Raw genomic sequence first — 18,884 nt, forward strand, 5'->3', positions numbered from 1 at the left:
TATAGGTCACTCACTTTTTGTTTTTGCAAATTTATATGTTATAAAGATGGAATTTTGAGCGTATATTCCAGAAAAGAAATTCAATTTTATCGACATGAATGTCTCATTTATTATTTAATTGCTTTCATTTCTATAACCCGCAAGAAGTGGCAACGTAGACATTTTTAGTTGCTGTGTCATCGGTGTCCCCTGTACGACGCGTCCGGACGCTCATTTGTCAAGTTGAGGTCGAAGCTCACACTCCAGTTCTAAACAGAAGAAACCGGAATCTCACAAAGAAACAGACATTCTGTGGCCATATTCATCGATCTTAAACTTCAGTATCGATAGAGAACTTGTAGGTAGATATCGACGTTTCGGAGGAATATACTGCCTCCATCTTCAGGGCTTTAGTAACTCAAACTTGATTAAAATTCTCCAGCTAGTGAATGTATAGGTCTGGTTTGGATGGTGGATGAGAGATTTATATTAAACTGTATCTTGAACATTTATCGCGAAAGGTTACAGCAAAGAGCTATTGCGGATAATTTCTTGACTAGATGAACGACAATCAGAATTTTATTTCATAGTGTTAGTTAGACTTGAAGTGCTTACGTCGTGCACTGCTAACCCATGATTAAAATAAAACGTAATGTAGAGAAAATATGAAAGAAAAAATTTGTATTTATACAGGGTATCTCCAATTATTAGGACTGCGAAATTTAGGTGAGCTGAGCACGTGGTATGAACGAGAGAAACAAATAATTCCTACAGAAGTTTGAAGAGAAAGCGTCTTGGAAAATATCCATTGGGATTTCCATGAAACATGTGGTAGGATACCATTAAGATGAATCTTCTAGAAGAAGTATTTTGTGATGATCGGAAGAGAAACTAGTTGATGACCATGTACATAACCGGGCCTTGGTGATAGGAGCAGAGCTTTGAGGTCTCCTACCACACCGTCAAATTGCACGGTCATAAGATTCATCTCAGTTGGCTCCTGTTAGGTTCTTAATTACGAATTCTGACAAGTAATCCCACGAAATTCGTCAGTAATTATGAAGTTACCAAAACAATAAATCTCTCACCTGGCTGGGTTTTGAACGTAGCGCCGGCTGGTAACGTCTACGCATCCGACGAGGGCAACACACACACAGGATGCGCACGAAAGCCCTGGAACACAAATTAATTATTTAATTAATTACTTAAAATATATCACATAATTCATAATGAGATGGGCACAGGTGTAATTTGCAATGACTGAAGAAGAAATAGACACCGTATTACCTACCAATCATATTTAAGAATTCAGGCCGTACCGCGAAGAAAACACCACACATCACCATTACAAAAGATCAACTGGTTAACGCTGTTTAAGGAAATGATCGATGTTTACAGTGAGAATCATACGAAACACATCGATACAGAATTTTGGTGGAGAAACATCACGGAAAACGTCGACTTGGAAAATGAAGAAACAGATGGAGATACTATTAAGATTTATCTTAAGGAGGTGGATAATTGTGTCCAGTGGCCGGACGAGTTGTTCATTCGGGTTCTGTACAAAAGAGTTAGTTCATCGCTGTTTCTGAACGCCCTTGAGCGTTGCTAGATGAGAGTCCATGCATCGCACCTCGACTCAAGCACTCTCCAGGGAGTCCCCAGGACGTGCCGCTATCTATACGGGCTTGTTGGGAAGGAGACTGGTATTGGAAACCCATAAAATTGTCCGTCTCTCTCTCTCTGTGCTATTCTATCTTCACTGCCTCAAAATTTCACGTCCAAAGGAAGTTCATTTCAACACGTCAATGTTGGTCTTCTACACTGAGTATGGAGACAGTATATTCCTCCAAAACGCTGGTATCTACCTGGAAGACCACACGGCGTAAGGCCTACAACCCAGACTAAAATTTTCATCTTTATTGCCGTGAGAATCTCAAATCTCATCCGTCTCACCAAAACTAAATTCAAGCTTACTTAATGCTGAAGAAATGAGTTTAGCAATATCCACAATACAAGATACCTTGACCGACGTTTCAGACGAGCTTACTGCCTCAATCATTATGATAATGACAATACTCACCGCCCTGAGGATGGAGGCAGTAAGCGCGTGCGAAACGTCAATCCCTACCTTACTACACGGTGCAAACATTTCGGCAAACGCCATCTTTATATAGGTGCGCCCATTTTCTGTACAGATTATAAAAATAATAGGCCCTCAAATTCTTAAATTAAATAGTTAAGAACCTCGTACTAACATACTTGACTCAAATACTTAAGACATTTTTGAATGCAAATGCAGACAGGTTCCAGTACGTGGCTATTGAAATTACAGCGTTGGATTTTTGCGTTCTGACCAGCTGGGACTACCAAACTTCTCAAGGATTCTGCTCCACATAACGGAGAACAGAGGATAATATTAAAATTGATCTTAAAGAGATGCTACGTGATGATGAGTGGACTAACCTGGCTTAGGATAAGGTCCAGTGACGGGCTGTTGCGAATACTGTAATAATCATTCGGATTACGTAAAAGACTGGAGACTTCATGACTAGCTGAGAGACTATCAGCTTCTCAAGATGGACTCTGCTCCATATTAATCTGCCTAAACAAAATTTTTGTTAACGCGATGGTGAATTAATATGGCGCAAAACCTGAGGTCCAATTCTTATACAGCAGTAAACTACCAGTGAGTAAGGACTAGCCACAAATTAAAAACTTTGTATTCTTTCTTTTGAATGTGACTTGGCTTGTTGGTCAGGGATCAGATGTGAACAGAGCTAGCGTTTTTCTGTTTTTTGTTCTCTCGGGATCTGGAAGACGTCTCTTCGTCTTCCCCTTCCGTATTTCTCTCGTGTTTCGCCTGTCAATCCGCAACTGTGAGCAGAGTTTTCAGGCTGGATCAATTTTAATCCCAGAACATTCCCCAGGCACAAAACAATTCCACTTTCAGCGCTTTGGTGCAAAAATATTCTAAGTGACATAACGAACTTTCACTCTAATCCACGTTAAACTAACAGATGTAGCAGGAGAGTGGCTAATTAGGGAATTTTCGGGAGGTCCCGGGTTCAGATCCCGGCCACTATCCTGCTCGAGGTCCTTTCTGGCTTTCCTCAGACCCTCCAGGTAAAAACCGGGATAATTTATTAAATCAGGCCACGACCGTTTCCTTCCATATCATTTCCAATTCATTATTCATCAATTAGCTTTCGATGTTATACAATCTGAGCTATTGTGTCGTTGTGAATGTGAATTAAACTTTCCTTCATATTAAACGCGTGTCTTTTTCAAGGCGGTGAGTGGGAAGATGGCTGTCTTCTGGGTTGTAGTCTTGCTCTAATTCCCCCCTTTTATTATTAGTGTTCTGTCTGACGACAGGTCCATATGAACAGGATCCTTCCATCCTTTTCTCGGACTGGGACCTGTTCATATACGTTCTTGGCAGAAGATCCAGAAGTGGTTTGCCATTGCCTTCTTCTGTGTGTGAATGGAGTAATTGTTGGGATGCCACGGAGGAAAACTCCGTGTTGCCTAGACCACGGCCTTGCCCAACACAAGTTATAAATTCGGGCACCGCCGGGAATCGAACCCGAGACCCCAGGATTACAAGGCCAGCGTTCTAACCGCTAGACCACCGTGGCGAATTTTCCCCTACTTCACTTTTAATACCACGTTTACCACTTCCAAATGCCTTACCTTTAATAACCATATTTATATAAGAAAGACGAGCGGGCACTGCCTGGGGACCTCCGTAGCTGCAAATAAAAATTATGCCCCTCCCCAGTTAAAGCAGTAGTGGAGTTACGTCTCTCTGTACTTTGTGCTGAAATATCATACACTACTTTAAAATTTCTCTGTAACCTCTGCCGTCATCGAAGTCTTTAATGTAGACACGAAAATAATAATATCGCACGCCCATACAAGGCAGTCGTCCCACTTGTATGTAATTAGCGTGCTGCCAACTTCACAGTCAACACGAGTTTAATTAGCATCTGATGGCACAGAAAATGTTCACGGAAAGTAACGTGGTTCGTTATTTGAATAACAACGTCTTCTGGAGACAAATCACGCCGAGTCGCGTGTCTAGAACTTGTAATACAGAAATGATGGATGTGCCATTTGGCCCCCAGGGTCAAATTAAACATTGGAATAGATTAATATATTAAGGTCCAGATGCAATGGACTTCCCCTTAACAAGCGTAAAATGAACTATGAAGCAGACAGCGAACGACCTTAAAGATTCAATAATTATATATTTTAAGAGCTGTTGACTAACTCTTTAAGCCCGTAGCACGTCAAAATAACATTTAAGAATTCAGTCCGTACCGCGAAGAAAACACCGCACTTCACCGTTACGAAGATCAACTGGTTAACGCTGTTTAAGGAAATAATCGCTGTTTATAATGAGACACGCACTGCGTACATAATATTTAAGAATTCAGTCCGTACCGCGAAGTAAACACAACGCTTCACCATTACAAAGATCAACTGGTTAACGCTGTTTAAGGAAATAATCGCTGTTTATAATGAGATACGCACTGCGTACATAATATTTAAGAATTCAGTTCGTACCGCGAAGAAAACACAACTCTTCACCATTACAAAGATCAACTGGTTAACGCTGTTTAAGGAAATAATCGCTGTTTATAATGAGACACGCACTGCGTACATAATATTTAAGAATTCAGTTCGTACCGCGAAGAAAACACAACTCTTCACCATTACAAAGATCAACTGGTTAACGCTGTTTAAGGAAATAATCGCTGTTTATAATGAGACACGCACTGCGTACATAATATTTAAGAATTCAGTTCGTACCGCGAAGAAAACACAACACTTCACCATTACATAGATCAACTGGTTAACGCTGTTTAAGGAAATGATCGCTGTTTAGTGAGAATCGTACGAAACACATAAATACAAACTGAGAAGTTACTGCTTGATAAATCGGGTGGTACATATAGTTACCAGTGGACTTTAAAGCCACCAGCCAGTCCTCAGGGTACTGAACTTCAGTACCCTGTTGACGAGGACAAAGATGGTTCTCGAAACGATGGGTTTATCTCCATTCAACCACCTGACACGGCTGATAGCCCGAGAAGAATTTAATTTCAGTTACACTTTGTCGCCTTGAAAGCTTCAGATCATAAGATTTAAGGACTCAATTTGGATTCAACTGGCTCGGAACAGGATCCATTCGCGGATCTTGTAAGCACGGTAATTAGCGAATACGAAATCTGATAGAAATTTACCAACGTTTCAGAGGGTCTTATCGTGTACACGGTCAGAATGATGATCGATAATGGCTGCCACATCCCAGAACACATACATCTTAATGTTCATCACCGTGAAAACCTCAATAATCTCAATCCAAAGTCTGTTTATGTTGTATCAGGCAGGAGTTACTTGCATCACTGTTGCATGGACGCCCCGCGGGTGCAGATAGAGAGGTGCTCATTTGTCTGATTCCTGTCTGCGAAACATACCTCCCCCAAACAGAATTTCGGTGACGATAATGCAAACCCCACCGCTCACGGTCTGTCTCAAGCCTCACCCTGGACAGTCTGAGTTGTCGATCTACTGTACGTACAATAGGTACAGTCACGGTCATGAAAATATGGTACAAAAGAAGAAATGATAAAGGATACATTTCAAGTCTTAACGACGGTGAATCCGAAAATGGCTATTTACTTGGATGTTTCGCCGTGTAGTCTGGTGGAAATCCATCATCAGGCCGATAGCCTTGATGATATAGGCAGCAGGGTCCTCTGAAACATCGGAAAACTCCTACCACACTATACAGCAGGTCTAGTGGTCAGAACACTAGCCTTGTAAGCCTGGGGTCCCGGGTTCAATTCCCGGTGGTGCTCAAATTTATAACTTGTGTTGGGCAAGGCTGTGGTCTAGGCATCACGGAGTTTTCCTCCGGGGGCTTCCCCGGTTTCTCCGTGGCATCCCAACAATTACTCCATTCACACACAGAAGAAGGCAATGGCAAACCACTTCTGGATCATCTGCCAAGAACGTATATGAACAGGTCCCAGTCCGAGAAAAGGATGGAAGGATCCTGTTCATATGGACCTGTCGTCAGACAGAACACTACAAATAAAAATAAAATAAATAAATACAAATAAATTAAGCGCGAAATTTTTATAAAAAGTGAAATAAATTATTAAATAAATAAAGAAACGAACCAAATGGACCACAACCTCCCACAAGATCTTCTCGTGAGGCAGATGGATCCAATCGAAACCATTCTCTCTTACGATCTGGCTTATATCATCAAATCTAAGATCTGGCTTCCTCTTACCTTCAGGACAAATAAAGAGAGAAACGGAGACATGAGAGTTTCAAGCTCTCACTCATGCACTGATTTACCCACATCAATAAAAGCAGCCCGTTTTCGAAACTCTGATATCTGAAACTGAAGTTAATAACTGCACATTGCTCGTTCGCCCAAGGGGCTCATCACACATCCAAGCCCTTGTACGTCTCTTCTTTTGCGAGAGAAGTGGAGAAACTGTCTTAATCCGGATTATCTACAGGCTTGACTGCACTTATAATCCTCTTTCCGGAGAACCAGTCCGCTAGTGACGTCACTCATTTGCGTAAAATTCCACGAACCAGCCAAATTTCTGCTAATGTTGACGGTAAATGTGATGTACACGTAGCAGACTTTTAGGAAATACTGCGAACAATAAGCTCTCTGGGAATGTTTCATCCGGAGATGACATTCAGTTAATGCCTCGTAAATGTAAAAAAAAAATCCAGTTTTATTAAAGACTTACAATGAAATGCATTCAAACATTTACACAACTTCTTTTCAATATTTCCACGAAACTTTCGCTGTAACGAATGAAACAAAAAATTATTTTTGTCCAAGTTCTTATCAATTCAATAATTACATACACACAGGAATATCTACTTTTGGCAAGTACTGTACTGACGTCATAGACCTACAAACGTGCACTGATTATTAGGTCATTATCCTGATAAAATCTAAACGCCAGTGTACCACCAGATTAAAATTCAGTAATAGCCACGTATTTTTGCCTCAGAGTGCATTTGTATGTTTTGTACGAGAACGAATAGAGATTATTTTACGAACAGCATAAACCAGATGATCATTGTCATGGAAACGCTTTGTGCTTTTTGCGGGTAATGAGGTGGTCATGTCTCTTTCTTATCTCAAAGTATCGAAATGTACAGTATTTGTATGTCAATCAGCTTAGTACACGATAGACGTAGCACGAACTCTGCCTGTAATTTCATTCAACTGTTGTACCGACAGGGCCCCTAATCCTGGACCCCCAAGTCTTTGCTATATTAGATTGGCTAAAGCTTCAATTACGTTAAGCGATCCTCTCGTTACTCTTTGGCAAATTCACTCGACCGAGAGGTGGCAAATCGCGAATGACTTCTCTTATCTAATTACACTGGGCTATTTTACCAGCCTAACAATTTAACAATTTTAAATAAGTATATATTAAATCTTGTCCGTCTAATCACAATAAATTCTCATTAAATATTAAAATATTACAATAATTAACATTTAAAATATTTAAAATATTAAATGATGTTCTTTATCGAAATATTCGATTTTAAATGTTAATTATTGTAATATTTTAATATTTAATAAGAATTTATTGTGATTAGACGGACAAGATTTAATATATACTTATTATATCACAATATGACGCAACTTTACCATCTTAATTTTAAATAAATTTAAATTGTTACAAGAATTACTATGCGCGCGCACGTTTTATTATGCACCGTTATTATTCACAAAGTACTGGAAGACTTGAAAAAATAATCTTTGTTATCCACAAAAAAATTTTTGAAAGAAATGTAAAAAAAAAATTTATCAAATTTTTACAGCACAATTTGCCATCTTCAGTACACTGAAACAATAGAATATACTGAACTATATTATTGTTCTGCTTTGTTACACAAAGGGAATTTATCATCTCTGAGTACATTCGATAGCTATCGAAGCAGACGAGGCAAAGAATTGGCGATTTCACTTGCCTGTCTAATTACACTATTATTATTACATTTGAATTTATATCGATTATACACCTGAAGATGGTTCATTGAAAACCGAAACATGTCGTGAAAAAGATGATGCTCTAATTGTAAATCGAACATTTCGATAGAAAGAGCATCAATTTAATATATTTTAAATATTTTAAATATTAAATGTTAATTGTAGTAATAATATTTTAATATTTTAATATTTAATAAAATATTTTATTGTGATTAGACGGTTAATATTAAACAATTACACTAAGAGATTTTATTTCCTACGAAATTCACTGGCTAGCACTAAGCAGCCCAAAGTAATTGCAGCTTTATGTAACTCACCGCAGTCTCTTGGATACATGGCCACAATCTCTAAGCGAAGACTTCCCGGAATCTCTTTGTTCGCATTTTCAATAAAGTAGCTAGGACGAAATAGAAAAAAAGAGCACACAAAGAATAAAGGACGAGTGGGTGGAGATATGTTATGAAGAAGAGAGTCTAGTGATGAAAAAGTTTCACAAACAGTCCTAGGCTGCTTACGTTGGTATTAACCTTTGCCCAGAGAACGTTCTGATGGAAATGCGATGCCATATTTACTGTTATATTTCTGTACAGTGCCCACTATGGTCGTATAAATAATCACGCACAGTCCCAGAGTTACAAACGCCCATGTTTACCAACTACGCTAATTTAAATAATTCCGTAATTACAGAGAATTCTCTCTTTATCAACACGACACCCAGCAAAGAATACACTGGCGATATTAAAGTACGTAGTAACACATTTTTTTTCAGGCTGATTCTTTTTATGCCTTGTTTCAAAACTGTTTTGTACTTTTATTCACCGAGAACACCCTGTATAATATTTAATTTCGATTATATTTGTTTTAAATAGCAAGTGTATAGTTAGGATGTAGGATCATGTGTCCCGTAGGGAACACGACTTTAATTTATTATTCTTTTTCTTACATCATAAGCTGAAAGATATTTTGTCTCACTGCTTCAATTCCACCTACAGTTAAAACAATTTTTCAACATGAGATACTGTCACGAGGCTGTACTGACAAAAAAAAAAGACCCAGACGTATCGATACTTGTAATCGAAAAGGACGAAATCGCAAACATATAATCCATCAGACTATGCTCAATGCGATGAAAAAAAAAATCATATCTTGTAAAAAATATTGTCTTGGACACAGACAACGTCTTAAAATTATTATAAAGAATTATGAAAGTAAAGAGCGATGTAACATGCAATATAAGGAATCATAAATCATAGTTCCTATTCCCCGATATCATTTCTTTTTCTCGTAAGTTCTTCGGCTGTCTCGAATGATAAATGTTTCCTATTTATTATTACGTCACAGGACCATGTCGACTGCAGATTGTCGTTTGTTATCTTATGAAGTGTCCTCTCGAAGGAAAAAATAATTGTGTGACGTCCAGATCTGCATAAAATCTTATTACACTTTTTTAAAAGTACAAACCGGGTACCTCTTTTCATCACGTGAAGTGTAGGCCAAATACGCTAAGTGTTTGGACACGCCTACTTTAAAATTTAAATACCCAGACATTGACGGCGTAAAATTGAAACAAGGGTCCTCAAGGGTCTTCGATTAGAGGATCATATTTAAATATTCTAATATCTATTTATCCACGCTGTGAATGTGAACGAGAATAAAACGACGCGGACAGCCGACAATGGGTGGTTGTCTATATTTGTCGTGAGACGAAGAAATCTTAAAAGTAAAAAACTGTAATATAACAAAATGTCAGAAAAGACAATTTTAGAACGTTTTGACATAAATATTTAAATGTGATAGAGATTATGTAACAAGATGACGGGGGAACTGTGATTAGAAAAGACTACTTGGACGACGTAAGCATAGTTGGAAGGATAATATTAAAATAAAACAAGTGATGGATAATTAGGTTTAAAGCAGCTATCATAATGAGTAGGCTTAATGCGTATATGATGGGTGGGGGTGGGGGGGGGAGGAGAAGTTGAACTGCTCGTTGGTAGATACTTAATAACAGCGTAGACGTGCTTCCTCCCACTTGTGAGGAAAGATCTAGCCAACTACTTGAGAACCGGGCTGGTCCATAAATTATTCTGTTACTCGCAAGAGAACTTCCAATTCTCTATTCATAAGAAATGTTATTTAATATCATGGAACAAAAGTTGACGTAAGAGTATAAAACGAATCTTATTCATGAGTTTATAAATTTCTGGTCTCAGGCGAGAAATTTTACGTTTTATAACGTAATGGGAATACATTTAAAAAGGGGCGAACAGACCTGTATTTTAGTGATTACTTGCGTGAACCATGACTAGTATAAACTGGAGCCATCAGCAAAGTACGACTTAAGTCATTGCTGGGATAATACAAAACCTTCACTTATTTAATTAAACTAAGATTATAGTTTACATGCATAAGCAAAATTAGTTCAGCAGATTACATAGAATTTAGAAATAGATTGTTTAGTTTTTTTACGTTGTATTTTTATTGATTATTTCAGTGTCCAGTCTTGCTCCTGTGTATGAATTTAATTAACAATACTTTAATGTATTCTTTTGCAACCAGATATATGAACCACATCAAATTCTCATCCCTTTTTTTTACATATATTATGCGGCCTGACTCAGGTCTGTAAATATACACGATGTACAGAAGCAAATGTCCCAATTTTAATAAATTTCGAGTTTCAAAAGCGTATCAAATAGCTACTTACGTTTCTCTGCACTCTGTATTTCCATTACGTGAAACTCAAACGTGTTTAAATGAAATTCACATATTTGAGAGTAAATGACAGAAAATACGGGAACGAAAAACACGTCTTGAACTTGAGCTTGGAATTAATAAAAGCAGACGTTCACAATTTTTCTCACCCATATCTTGTATAGTCATGATGAAATGCATGGTAATTTAAAAATAAACATTTTTTTTTTTTTGGGGGGGGGGTTAATGTTTGTTGTTTTGAGGACTGTTGCCCCGCAGAATGATATATTCCCCCAGGGTAAGTCCTTTCGTATTAAATCATAAAATCTCATTTGAATTACACTCAGTAGACGCAGAGTCTGATTTGCATATTCTAAATTCAGATTAAAAAATCATTTATAAAAGACATAAAACACCTTATAAACAACAATATCAAATTATAATTAAGACACTCGTAGACGAGATTTGACTGTTGTCGTGTAATCTGACAGATATTGACCAACACTTAAAATTAGCTTACTTATCTTGATGATGGCGGTAGTAATATCTTCTGAAACGTCGATCAGTATCTACCAGACTACACAATACCACATCCCAGAAGATTGCCGCCTTTAAGAAGCTCAAAACCATTTAAGCGTGTTTCATAATAACATTAATAAATATTTATCGTGGGTCACTGCTGTCTATCAGCTTAAAATAATTTATTAAGGGCTATGCATGTCTGTATGTCAACCTGCCCCCTGTTCTAAAAGCCACTACCACACGGATGAATGCGCTAAAACTAGGCATTAGAACGGGAAATAAAAGTTTAAATGTACAGTTGGATGCTCTGTAATCAGAAAATATTGCTGAGATGGCTTCTCTGTTCCACAACATTTTAATTAGCTGATTTTGTTAGCGAGCATGAAATTCTCAGACCATGAAGTTTTCTCTCTCTTCAAAACGTCCATTGGAATCGTATAGAAAATTCAAGATACACAGTTTTATTGCGTCCGAACCTGAATAATAAATATTTAAATACCTTGTTTTCAAAATCTATACTCTTGACGAAATATTATCCGTTTTCATATTAAGGAGACTTAGCGAGATAAGAATTACATACCAGATTTTGGTGGCTAAAAATAAAACGACGAAATTACTTGGATAACCAAGGCAAAAAGACTGAAGAATAATATTAAAATGGATTTTAAACAGGGTGTGAAAATATGAATTTTATTACTCTGGAATAGGACAGAGTCGAAGTAATGAGTTCTTGTGAACATTATAATAGACCCTCGAGTTCGTGGACAAATTTTGGCTAGATAAACGACTATCAGGTTCTCAAGAATTTTTTTTGTGTACTCGAGTTTCATTTCACAGTATCTGTGATAAGTGTTCAACGGAAGATTTCGTAGAAGTTCCATAAAAATACTTCATGTGACAATTAAATTCGATTTCTCGAATTGAGTCGCCATTTTACTGCCACGCCCACAGCTGTCCTCCTAGTGGACATTATTGGAGTTACGTAATTTCTTCCGCATGATTAAGATCTCCTTACAATAAAGTAAAATTCATTTCTGTATGTCTGTATGTCTGTATGGCTTTTGGGGCCCATTACCTGCACTAAAATTAAATTATCACGTGTGTTGGAAATGTTTGCAAAAATTTTGGTCATTTTTAAAAAATATTTCCCTCGCTAATTTCGTTCCAAAGTCATTTTGATTGTAAGTTTTATTCAACGCTTAATTCAGTCAAACACCATTTTTTAGCGTGAAAACAAATTTTATCTGTAATGATAAGATTTATGTGAGTAATACCAGGCTTCAAAGTGAATCTGGTGTTTTTAACCCACGTGGAAAACACGTGTACCACATATGATAATGAACGTGATACATCTAATCGAAAATTTCAATAACTTTGTACCGAACTATTAGAACGAAGCATGATAAATATTTCATCCTTCATATAACCCTAAGAAAATCTAATAAATAACACAGCTTCTACTGTTGTATCTAGAAAGCCGTGCCACATTGCATGCATTAATAACTTACGAACAGGCGAAGTGGGTGTTCAGGTTGCCGTGGGCTTGTAAACCAATACAAACTGCGAAGCAGCGTGGGTTTTGCCGCGTAAATCTCCCGTATCAGCGCTCGCGTATGACTCTCTTGTAATTTTCAATTACTGTGGTTTCAATACTGAGCCTAGGGGACGGGACCTACGCAGTTAACACTGTATTTTTTTTTATTTCTATCCGGAGCAAAGCAAAAGTGATATAAATATGGACATATTATCAAATGAACAGAACATTAACACCCACGTGTATACACTAACCATTCGACGGATAAAGCTCGTATAAATAATATTTAATAATTCAGTCCGTACCACAAAGAAAACACAACACTTCACCATTACAAATCATACGAATCTCTTCTTTCATAAGTTACATTAGGCATCATATGTCACTTTTACTTAAATATAAAAGTCTCTACTGAATCACGACTTAATCGTGCCTTATTATTTCACATATAACAACAACAAACAAGTTCAAATTAACGCCTCGGGGTCCCTTATTATTAAAAACGTACGGAATCCCTGTTCACAGAAACACATCGCAGTGGAAGGTTTCAGTTCTCGTGTTTCCATCACAAACACACATCGTCATTCGGCATTTATAACATGACTAATTTTAAGGCAATACCAACTTATGAACATAGTCCCTCATATATTATTAACTAGGAAAAATACTTATTCTTCGTCAGGGTTTTTGTTAATCTATTATATAAATATCAAATTTAATCTCTGTAACTGACGTGGGAGTACTCAAAATTTTTTCATATAACACACAAGCAGATATCCTATAGTTTAACTGAGTCATTACTATACCCACTGTGTGATGGTACTAAATTTTGTAGACATTAATACGAAGCAAACATGAAACCGATACCAGATTAAAGCTTAAAAGGGGAAAGAATTATATATATAAAGCTGATTTCCAATTTAACTGATCTCTGAGAGCAATATTAATATCAAAATTACAACCAGTTCAGATTATAACCTATTTTAATCGAGCTATGTATCCCGCCTTGTCCCTTCATAACGCCGTTATAAAACAGAGACTTACAGAATCCAATTTATATCGCTTTCTACCAGTTGTCAGAGGACGATAATATCTGAAAATTAATGATTTTTGCGAAACGTTAGCATATCAACGTCCTGTCACATTAATATTTCGTAAAACGTAAGTCTAATCTCATTTTATTAATGTAACTTCTTCAAAGTAAAAACAGAATTATAGATAATTACAATAGCCCATGGTATTCAAACCAAACGACAGGTTTTCGTGAAACTCTTGCCACCTGATACCACTCAGCGATACGTAACAGAGGCCAAAAATGTCTTACAAACGTTTGTACAGTATTTCAGTGTCACCCATCCAGAAAATCCAGTCCTTTAGAAGGTATTTTCTTAAAATTAAATCTGCTAAAATACACAAAAATCTTATTTATTATGACAGTCTTATAATAAGATGCATTTGCGTAAGCCACAGACACCACGGCACCAAAAATAAAAAAAAAATCCCCGTGAACTTAGATCGCTTATGCACTGTTAGATCACTCACGGTCACGTAGCTACTGCGCAAGACCGTGAGGAAACGATGATACTGTTCCAAAAGAATTAATATGAATAAATGAACGAAGCCAATAATGGATGTGAAATCACAAAAAAAAAAAAGGTTTAGATACAGCCAACTGCAAATTGAAATAACCCTTTGAAGCCCAGTGGGGATTATATGCTTTAACAATCAACAACTCCTCGTTTTGTATTTGAGTGTTCTGTACGATTCTCAGTGCAAAAAGGGATTATTTATTTAAACAGCGTTAACCAGTTGATCTTCGTAATGGTGAAGAGTTGTGTTTTCTTCGCGGTACGGACCGGATTCTTAAATATTATGTACGCAGTGCGTGTCTCAGAATAAACAGCGATTATTTCCTTAAACAGCGTTAACCAGTTGATCTTTTGTAATGGTGAAGAGTTGTGTTTTCTTCGCGGTACGGACCGGATTCTTAAATATTATGTACGCAGTGCGTGTCTCAGAATAAACAGCGATTATTTCCTTAAACAGCGTTAACCAGTTGATCTTTCGTAATGGTGAAGTGTGGTGTTTTCTTCGCGGTACGGACTGAATTCTTATATATTATGTAGACCAGCATCGGCTTCAAAGGGCAGACATCGTAAATATTAACCATGAGACTTTTACACTCACGTATTGCACATTTACCCACTCTCAAAACACGTATTACTGATGGCGATCCATCTACCTGTTACAGAATCAGCCACGGTGGTTTATAGCATTCGGCACTTTTACGTCGGCAGTCACAGAAGACAGGGTAGAATCGAATTTGCGCTATGCGAAAATATGAATCGTGTTCTTGCTGTATTACTCCCATCGTCTTCAACATTTCAGTATAAAATCCTTTCTCCGTTTCTCGAAAATCAAATCATGAAAATAAAATGTTACAGTCGACTTCTTTTGTTTTTGTGTCACGCAGAGAAAGCGTAGGTTTTTCTTATCAAGTTATTCTATTGTTTCTGCATCCGTTAACAATAAACAAAATAGAGCCAAGAGAATCAGATGTAAAATCGAATGCAGAAAGTAATTTTACTAATGGTATGGTACCAACTGTTAATATTCCAGAGCGTGTGGAATATGACGTGAATTGGTTACAGAGCAGAACACAATAATAATATTGACACAATTTCTTTGTCAAAGTTGCGTGCGGAACGAGAGATGAATATTAATTCAAAATGACACTGCCAAATCAAGAGACAAGGGAATCCAAAAAAAAAACAAAAAAAAAAACAGATATAGAATTCTAAATTACAAATATGTGTCCTATACTTTGACCGTAAACAACAGCACACGAGGATAATATTTGAACCCAAAGGACAGAAAAATAACAATCCTTATAAAATACAATTTGAGTGATCAAATCAAGACGGATGAGATGGGCGGGGGATTAAGCTTGTATGGGACAGGTGAAAAATGCGTATAAAATTTTTCATGGGAAATCAGAAGTTGAGAGAATCATTATAAACGGTTAGAAAATCACACTGTTACAATTTAGAAAGTCATATAAAGGTCGGAAGAGGTGAAATTAGTATTTTGGGGGGGGGGGGGGCATATTTCCAGGAAATAGTCGACTATCAATATATTTAATTGCACAGCCGACGTGAAATGACAATTACAATAACGAAAGCGTCAATCTAAGTAATTATAATTAATCAATTCTGTCAAGCTGAAATATAAAACGCAACAAACATGCAAAAAAAAATCCAGCAAGCTGAACTCATCAGGCACAATTTTATCATTTTAAAACAAGGAAACATCGCTATATTAATGTAATGTTAGGTATAAAACACAAAAAACAAAAACAAAAAAAACACGATACTGAAATAGTGTTTTAGTGAAGGTCATACCACTTTGGCCTTTGTTTCTCGGCGTGGGTGAGAATTAATTTCGTGTTCGGTGCATAACAGTTCCACACTCTATCACTGAATATGAGACGCTGGAAAATCCACCACAGAGGGCGAAAGTCCAATACATGATAGCAGTTGACTGTGATAAGTGTGTTTCCAAAGTTGGTCTAGACGCGTATCAGATTTACTCTTGACAACTCGACAAAAGGAGGGTAATTTATTGACCAGCTGAGCGACTATCGGCTTCTAAAGAACTGTGATTCATTGATTTTAAATTTTCAGGGCAGTGAACATGTCGGTATTGAAGATTTCCTGATGACGGAGGCAGTATGACCTCTGAAACGTTGGTTAACATCGACCAGACTACACAGCGCAACAACCCAGAAGACAGAAATCTTCATACTCTGATGACGGAGGCAGTATGACCTCTGAAACGTTGGTTAACATCGACCAGACTACACAGCGCAACAACCCAGAAGACAGAAATCTTCATACTCTGATGACGGAGGCAGTATGACCTCTGAAACGTTGGTTAACATCGACCAGACTACACAGCGCAACAACCCAGAAGACAGAAATCTTCATACTCTGATGACGGAGGCAGTATGACCTCTGAAACGTTGGTTAACATCGACCAGACTACACAGCGCAACAACCCAGAAGACAGAAATCTTCATACTCTGATGACGGAGGCAGTATGACCTCTGAAACGTTGGTTAACATCGACCAGATTACACAGCGCAACAACCCAGAAGACAGAAATCTTCATACTCTGATGACGGAGGCAGTATGACCTCTGAAACGTTGGTTAACATCGACCAGACTACACAGCGCAACAACACAGAAGACAGAAATCTTCATACTCATCGCCCTGATGACGGAGGCAGTATGACCTCCGAAACGTTGGTTAACATCGACCAGACTACACAGCGCAACAACACAGAAGACAGAAATCTTCATACTCATCGCCCTGATGACGGAGGCAGTATGACCTCCGAAACGTTGGTTAACATCGACCAGATTACACAGCGCAACAACCCAGAAGACAGAACTCTTCATACTCATCGCCCTGATGATGGAGGCAGTATGACCTCTGAAACGTTGGTTAACATCGACCAGACTACACAGCGCAACAACACAGAAGACAGAAATCTTCATACTCATCGCCCTGATGACGGAGGCAGTATGACCTCCGAAACGTTGGTTAACATCGACCAGACTACACAGCGCAACAACACAGAAGACAGAAATCTTCATACTCATCGCCCTGATGACGGAGGCAGTATGACCTCCGAAACGTTGGTTAACATCGACCAGACTACACAGCGCAACAACCCAGAAGACAGAAATCTTCATACTCTGATGACGGAGGCAGTAAGCCCTCTGAAACGTTGGTTAACATCGACCAGACTACACAGCGCAATAACCCAGAAGACAGAAATCTTCATACTCTGATGACGGAGGCAGTAAGCCCTCTGAAACGTTGGTTAACATCGACCAGACTACACAGCGCAACAACCCAGAAGACAGAAATCTTCATACTCTGATGACGGAGGCAGTAAGCCCTCTGAAACGTTGGTTAACATCGACCAGACTACACAGCGCAATAACCCAGAAGACAGAAATCTTCATACTCTGATGACGGAGGCAGTAAGCCCTCTGAAACGTTGGTTAACATCGACCAGACTACACAGCGCAACAACCCAGAAGACAGAAATCTTCATAATCATCGCCCTGATGGTAGAAGCAGTATGACCTCTGAAACGTTGGTTAACATCGACCAGACTACACAGCGCAACAACCCAGAAGACAGAAATCTTCATACTCTGATGACGGAGGCAGTATGACCTCTGAAACGTTGGTAAACATCGACCAGACTACACAGCGCAACAACCCAGAAGACAGAAATCTTCATACTCTGATGACGGAGGCAGTATGACCTCTGAAACGTTGGTAAACATCGACCAGACTACACAGCGCAACAACCCAGAAGACAGAAATCTTCATACTCTGATGACGGAGGCAGTATGACCTCTGAAACGTTGGTAAACATCGACCAGACTACACAGCGCAACAACCCAGAAGACAGAAATCTTCATACTCTGATGACGGAGGCAGTATGACCTCTGAAACGTTGGTTAACATCGACCAGACTACACAGCGCAACAACCCAGAAGACAGAAATCTTCATACTCTGATGACGGAGGCAGTATGACCTCTGAAACGTTGGTAAACATCGACCAGACTACACAGCGCAACAACCCAGAAGACAGAAATCTTCATACTCTGATGACGGAGGCAGTATGACCTCTGAAACGTTGGTAAACATCGACCAGACTACACAGCGCAACAACCCAGAAGACAGAAATCTTCATACTCTGATGACGGAGGCAGTATGACCTCTGAAACGTTGGTTAACATCGACCAGACTACACAGCGCAACAACACAGAAGACAGAAATCTTCATACTCTGATGACGGAGGCAGTATGACCTCTGAAACGTTGGTAAACATCGACCAGACTACACAGCGCAACAACCCAGAAGACAGAAATCTTCATACTCTGATGACGGAGGCAGTATGACCTCTGAAACGTTGGTAAACATCGACCAGACTACACAGCGCAACAACCCAGAAGACAGAAATCTTCATACTCTGATGACGGAGGCAGTATGACCTCTGAAACGTTGGTAAACATCGACCAG

The 18,884-nt window shown here is 38.4% G+C and overlaps 1 protein-coding gene across 5 annotated transcripts in view; it reads right to left on the reverse strand.

Moving 5' to 3' along the window:
* Positions 1 to 18,884, reverse strand: part of LOC110833580 (dopamine receptor 2) — a 122,242-nt gene that overhangs the window by 14,106 nt on the left and 89,252 nt on the right. For all 5 annotated transcript variants that reach the window (XR_015534417.1, XR_015534414.1, XR_015534415.1 and 2 more), the window contains one exon: positions 1,068 to 1,152. Coding sequence is in view for 2 of the 5 variants with exons in the window: in XM_022071851.2 (XP_021927543.1) it covers positions 1,068 to 1,152 (85 nt within the window). In the remaining 3 variants the exon portion in view is untranslated. The remainder of the gene's footprint in view (positions 1 to 1,067; positions 1,153 to 18,884) is intronic.

Source organism: Zootermopsis nevadensis, unplaced genomic scaffold (genome assembly GCF_977971745.1).
Source record: "Zootermopsis nevadensis isolate Lab colony 2312 unplaced genomic scaffold, Znev_1.0 Znev_ptg000001l, whole genome shotgun sequence".
NCBI lineage: Eukaryota > Metazoa > Arthropoda > Insecta > Blattodea > Termopsidae > Zootermopsis > Zootermopsis nevadensis.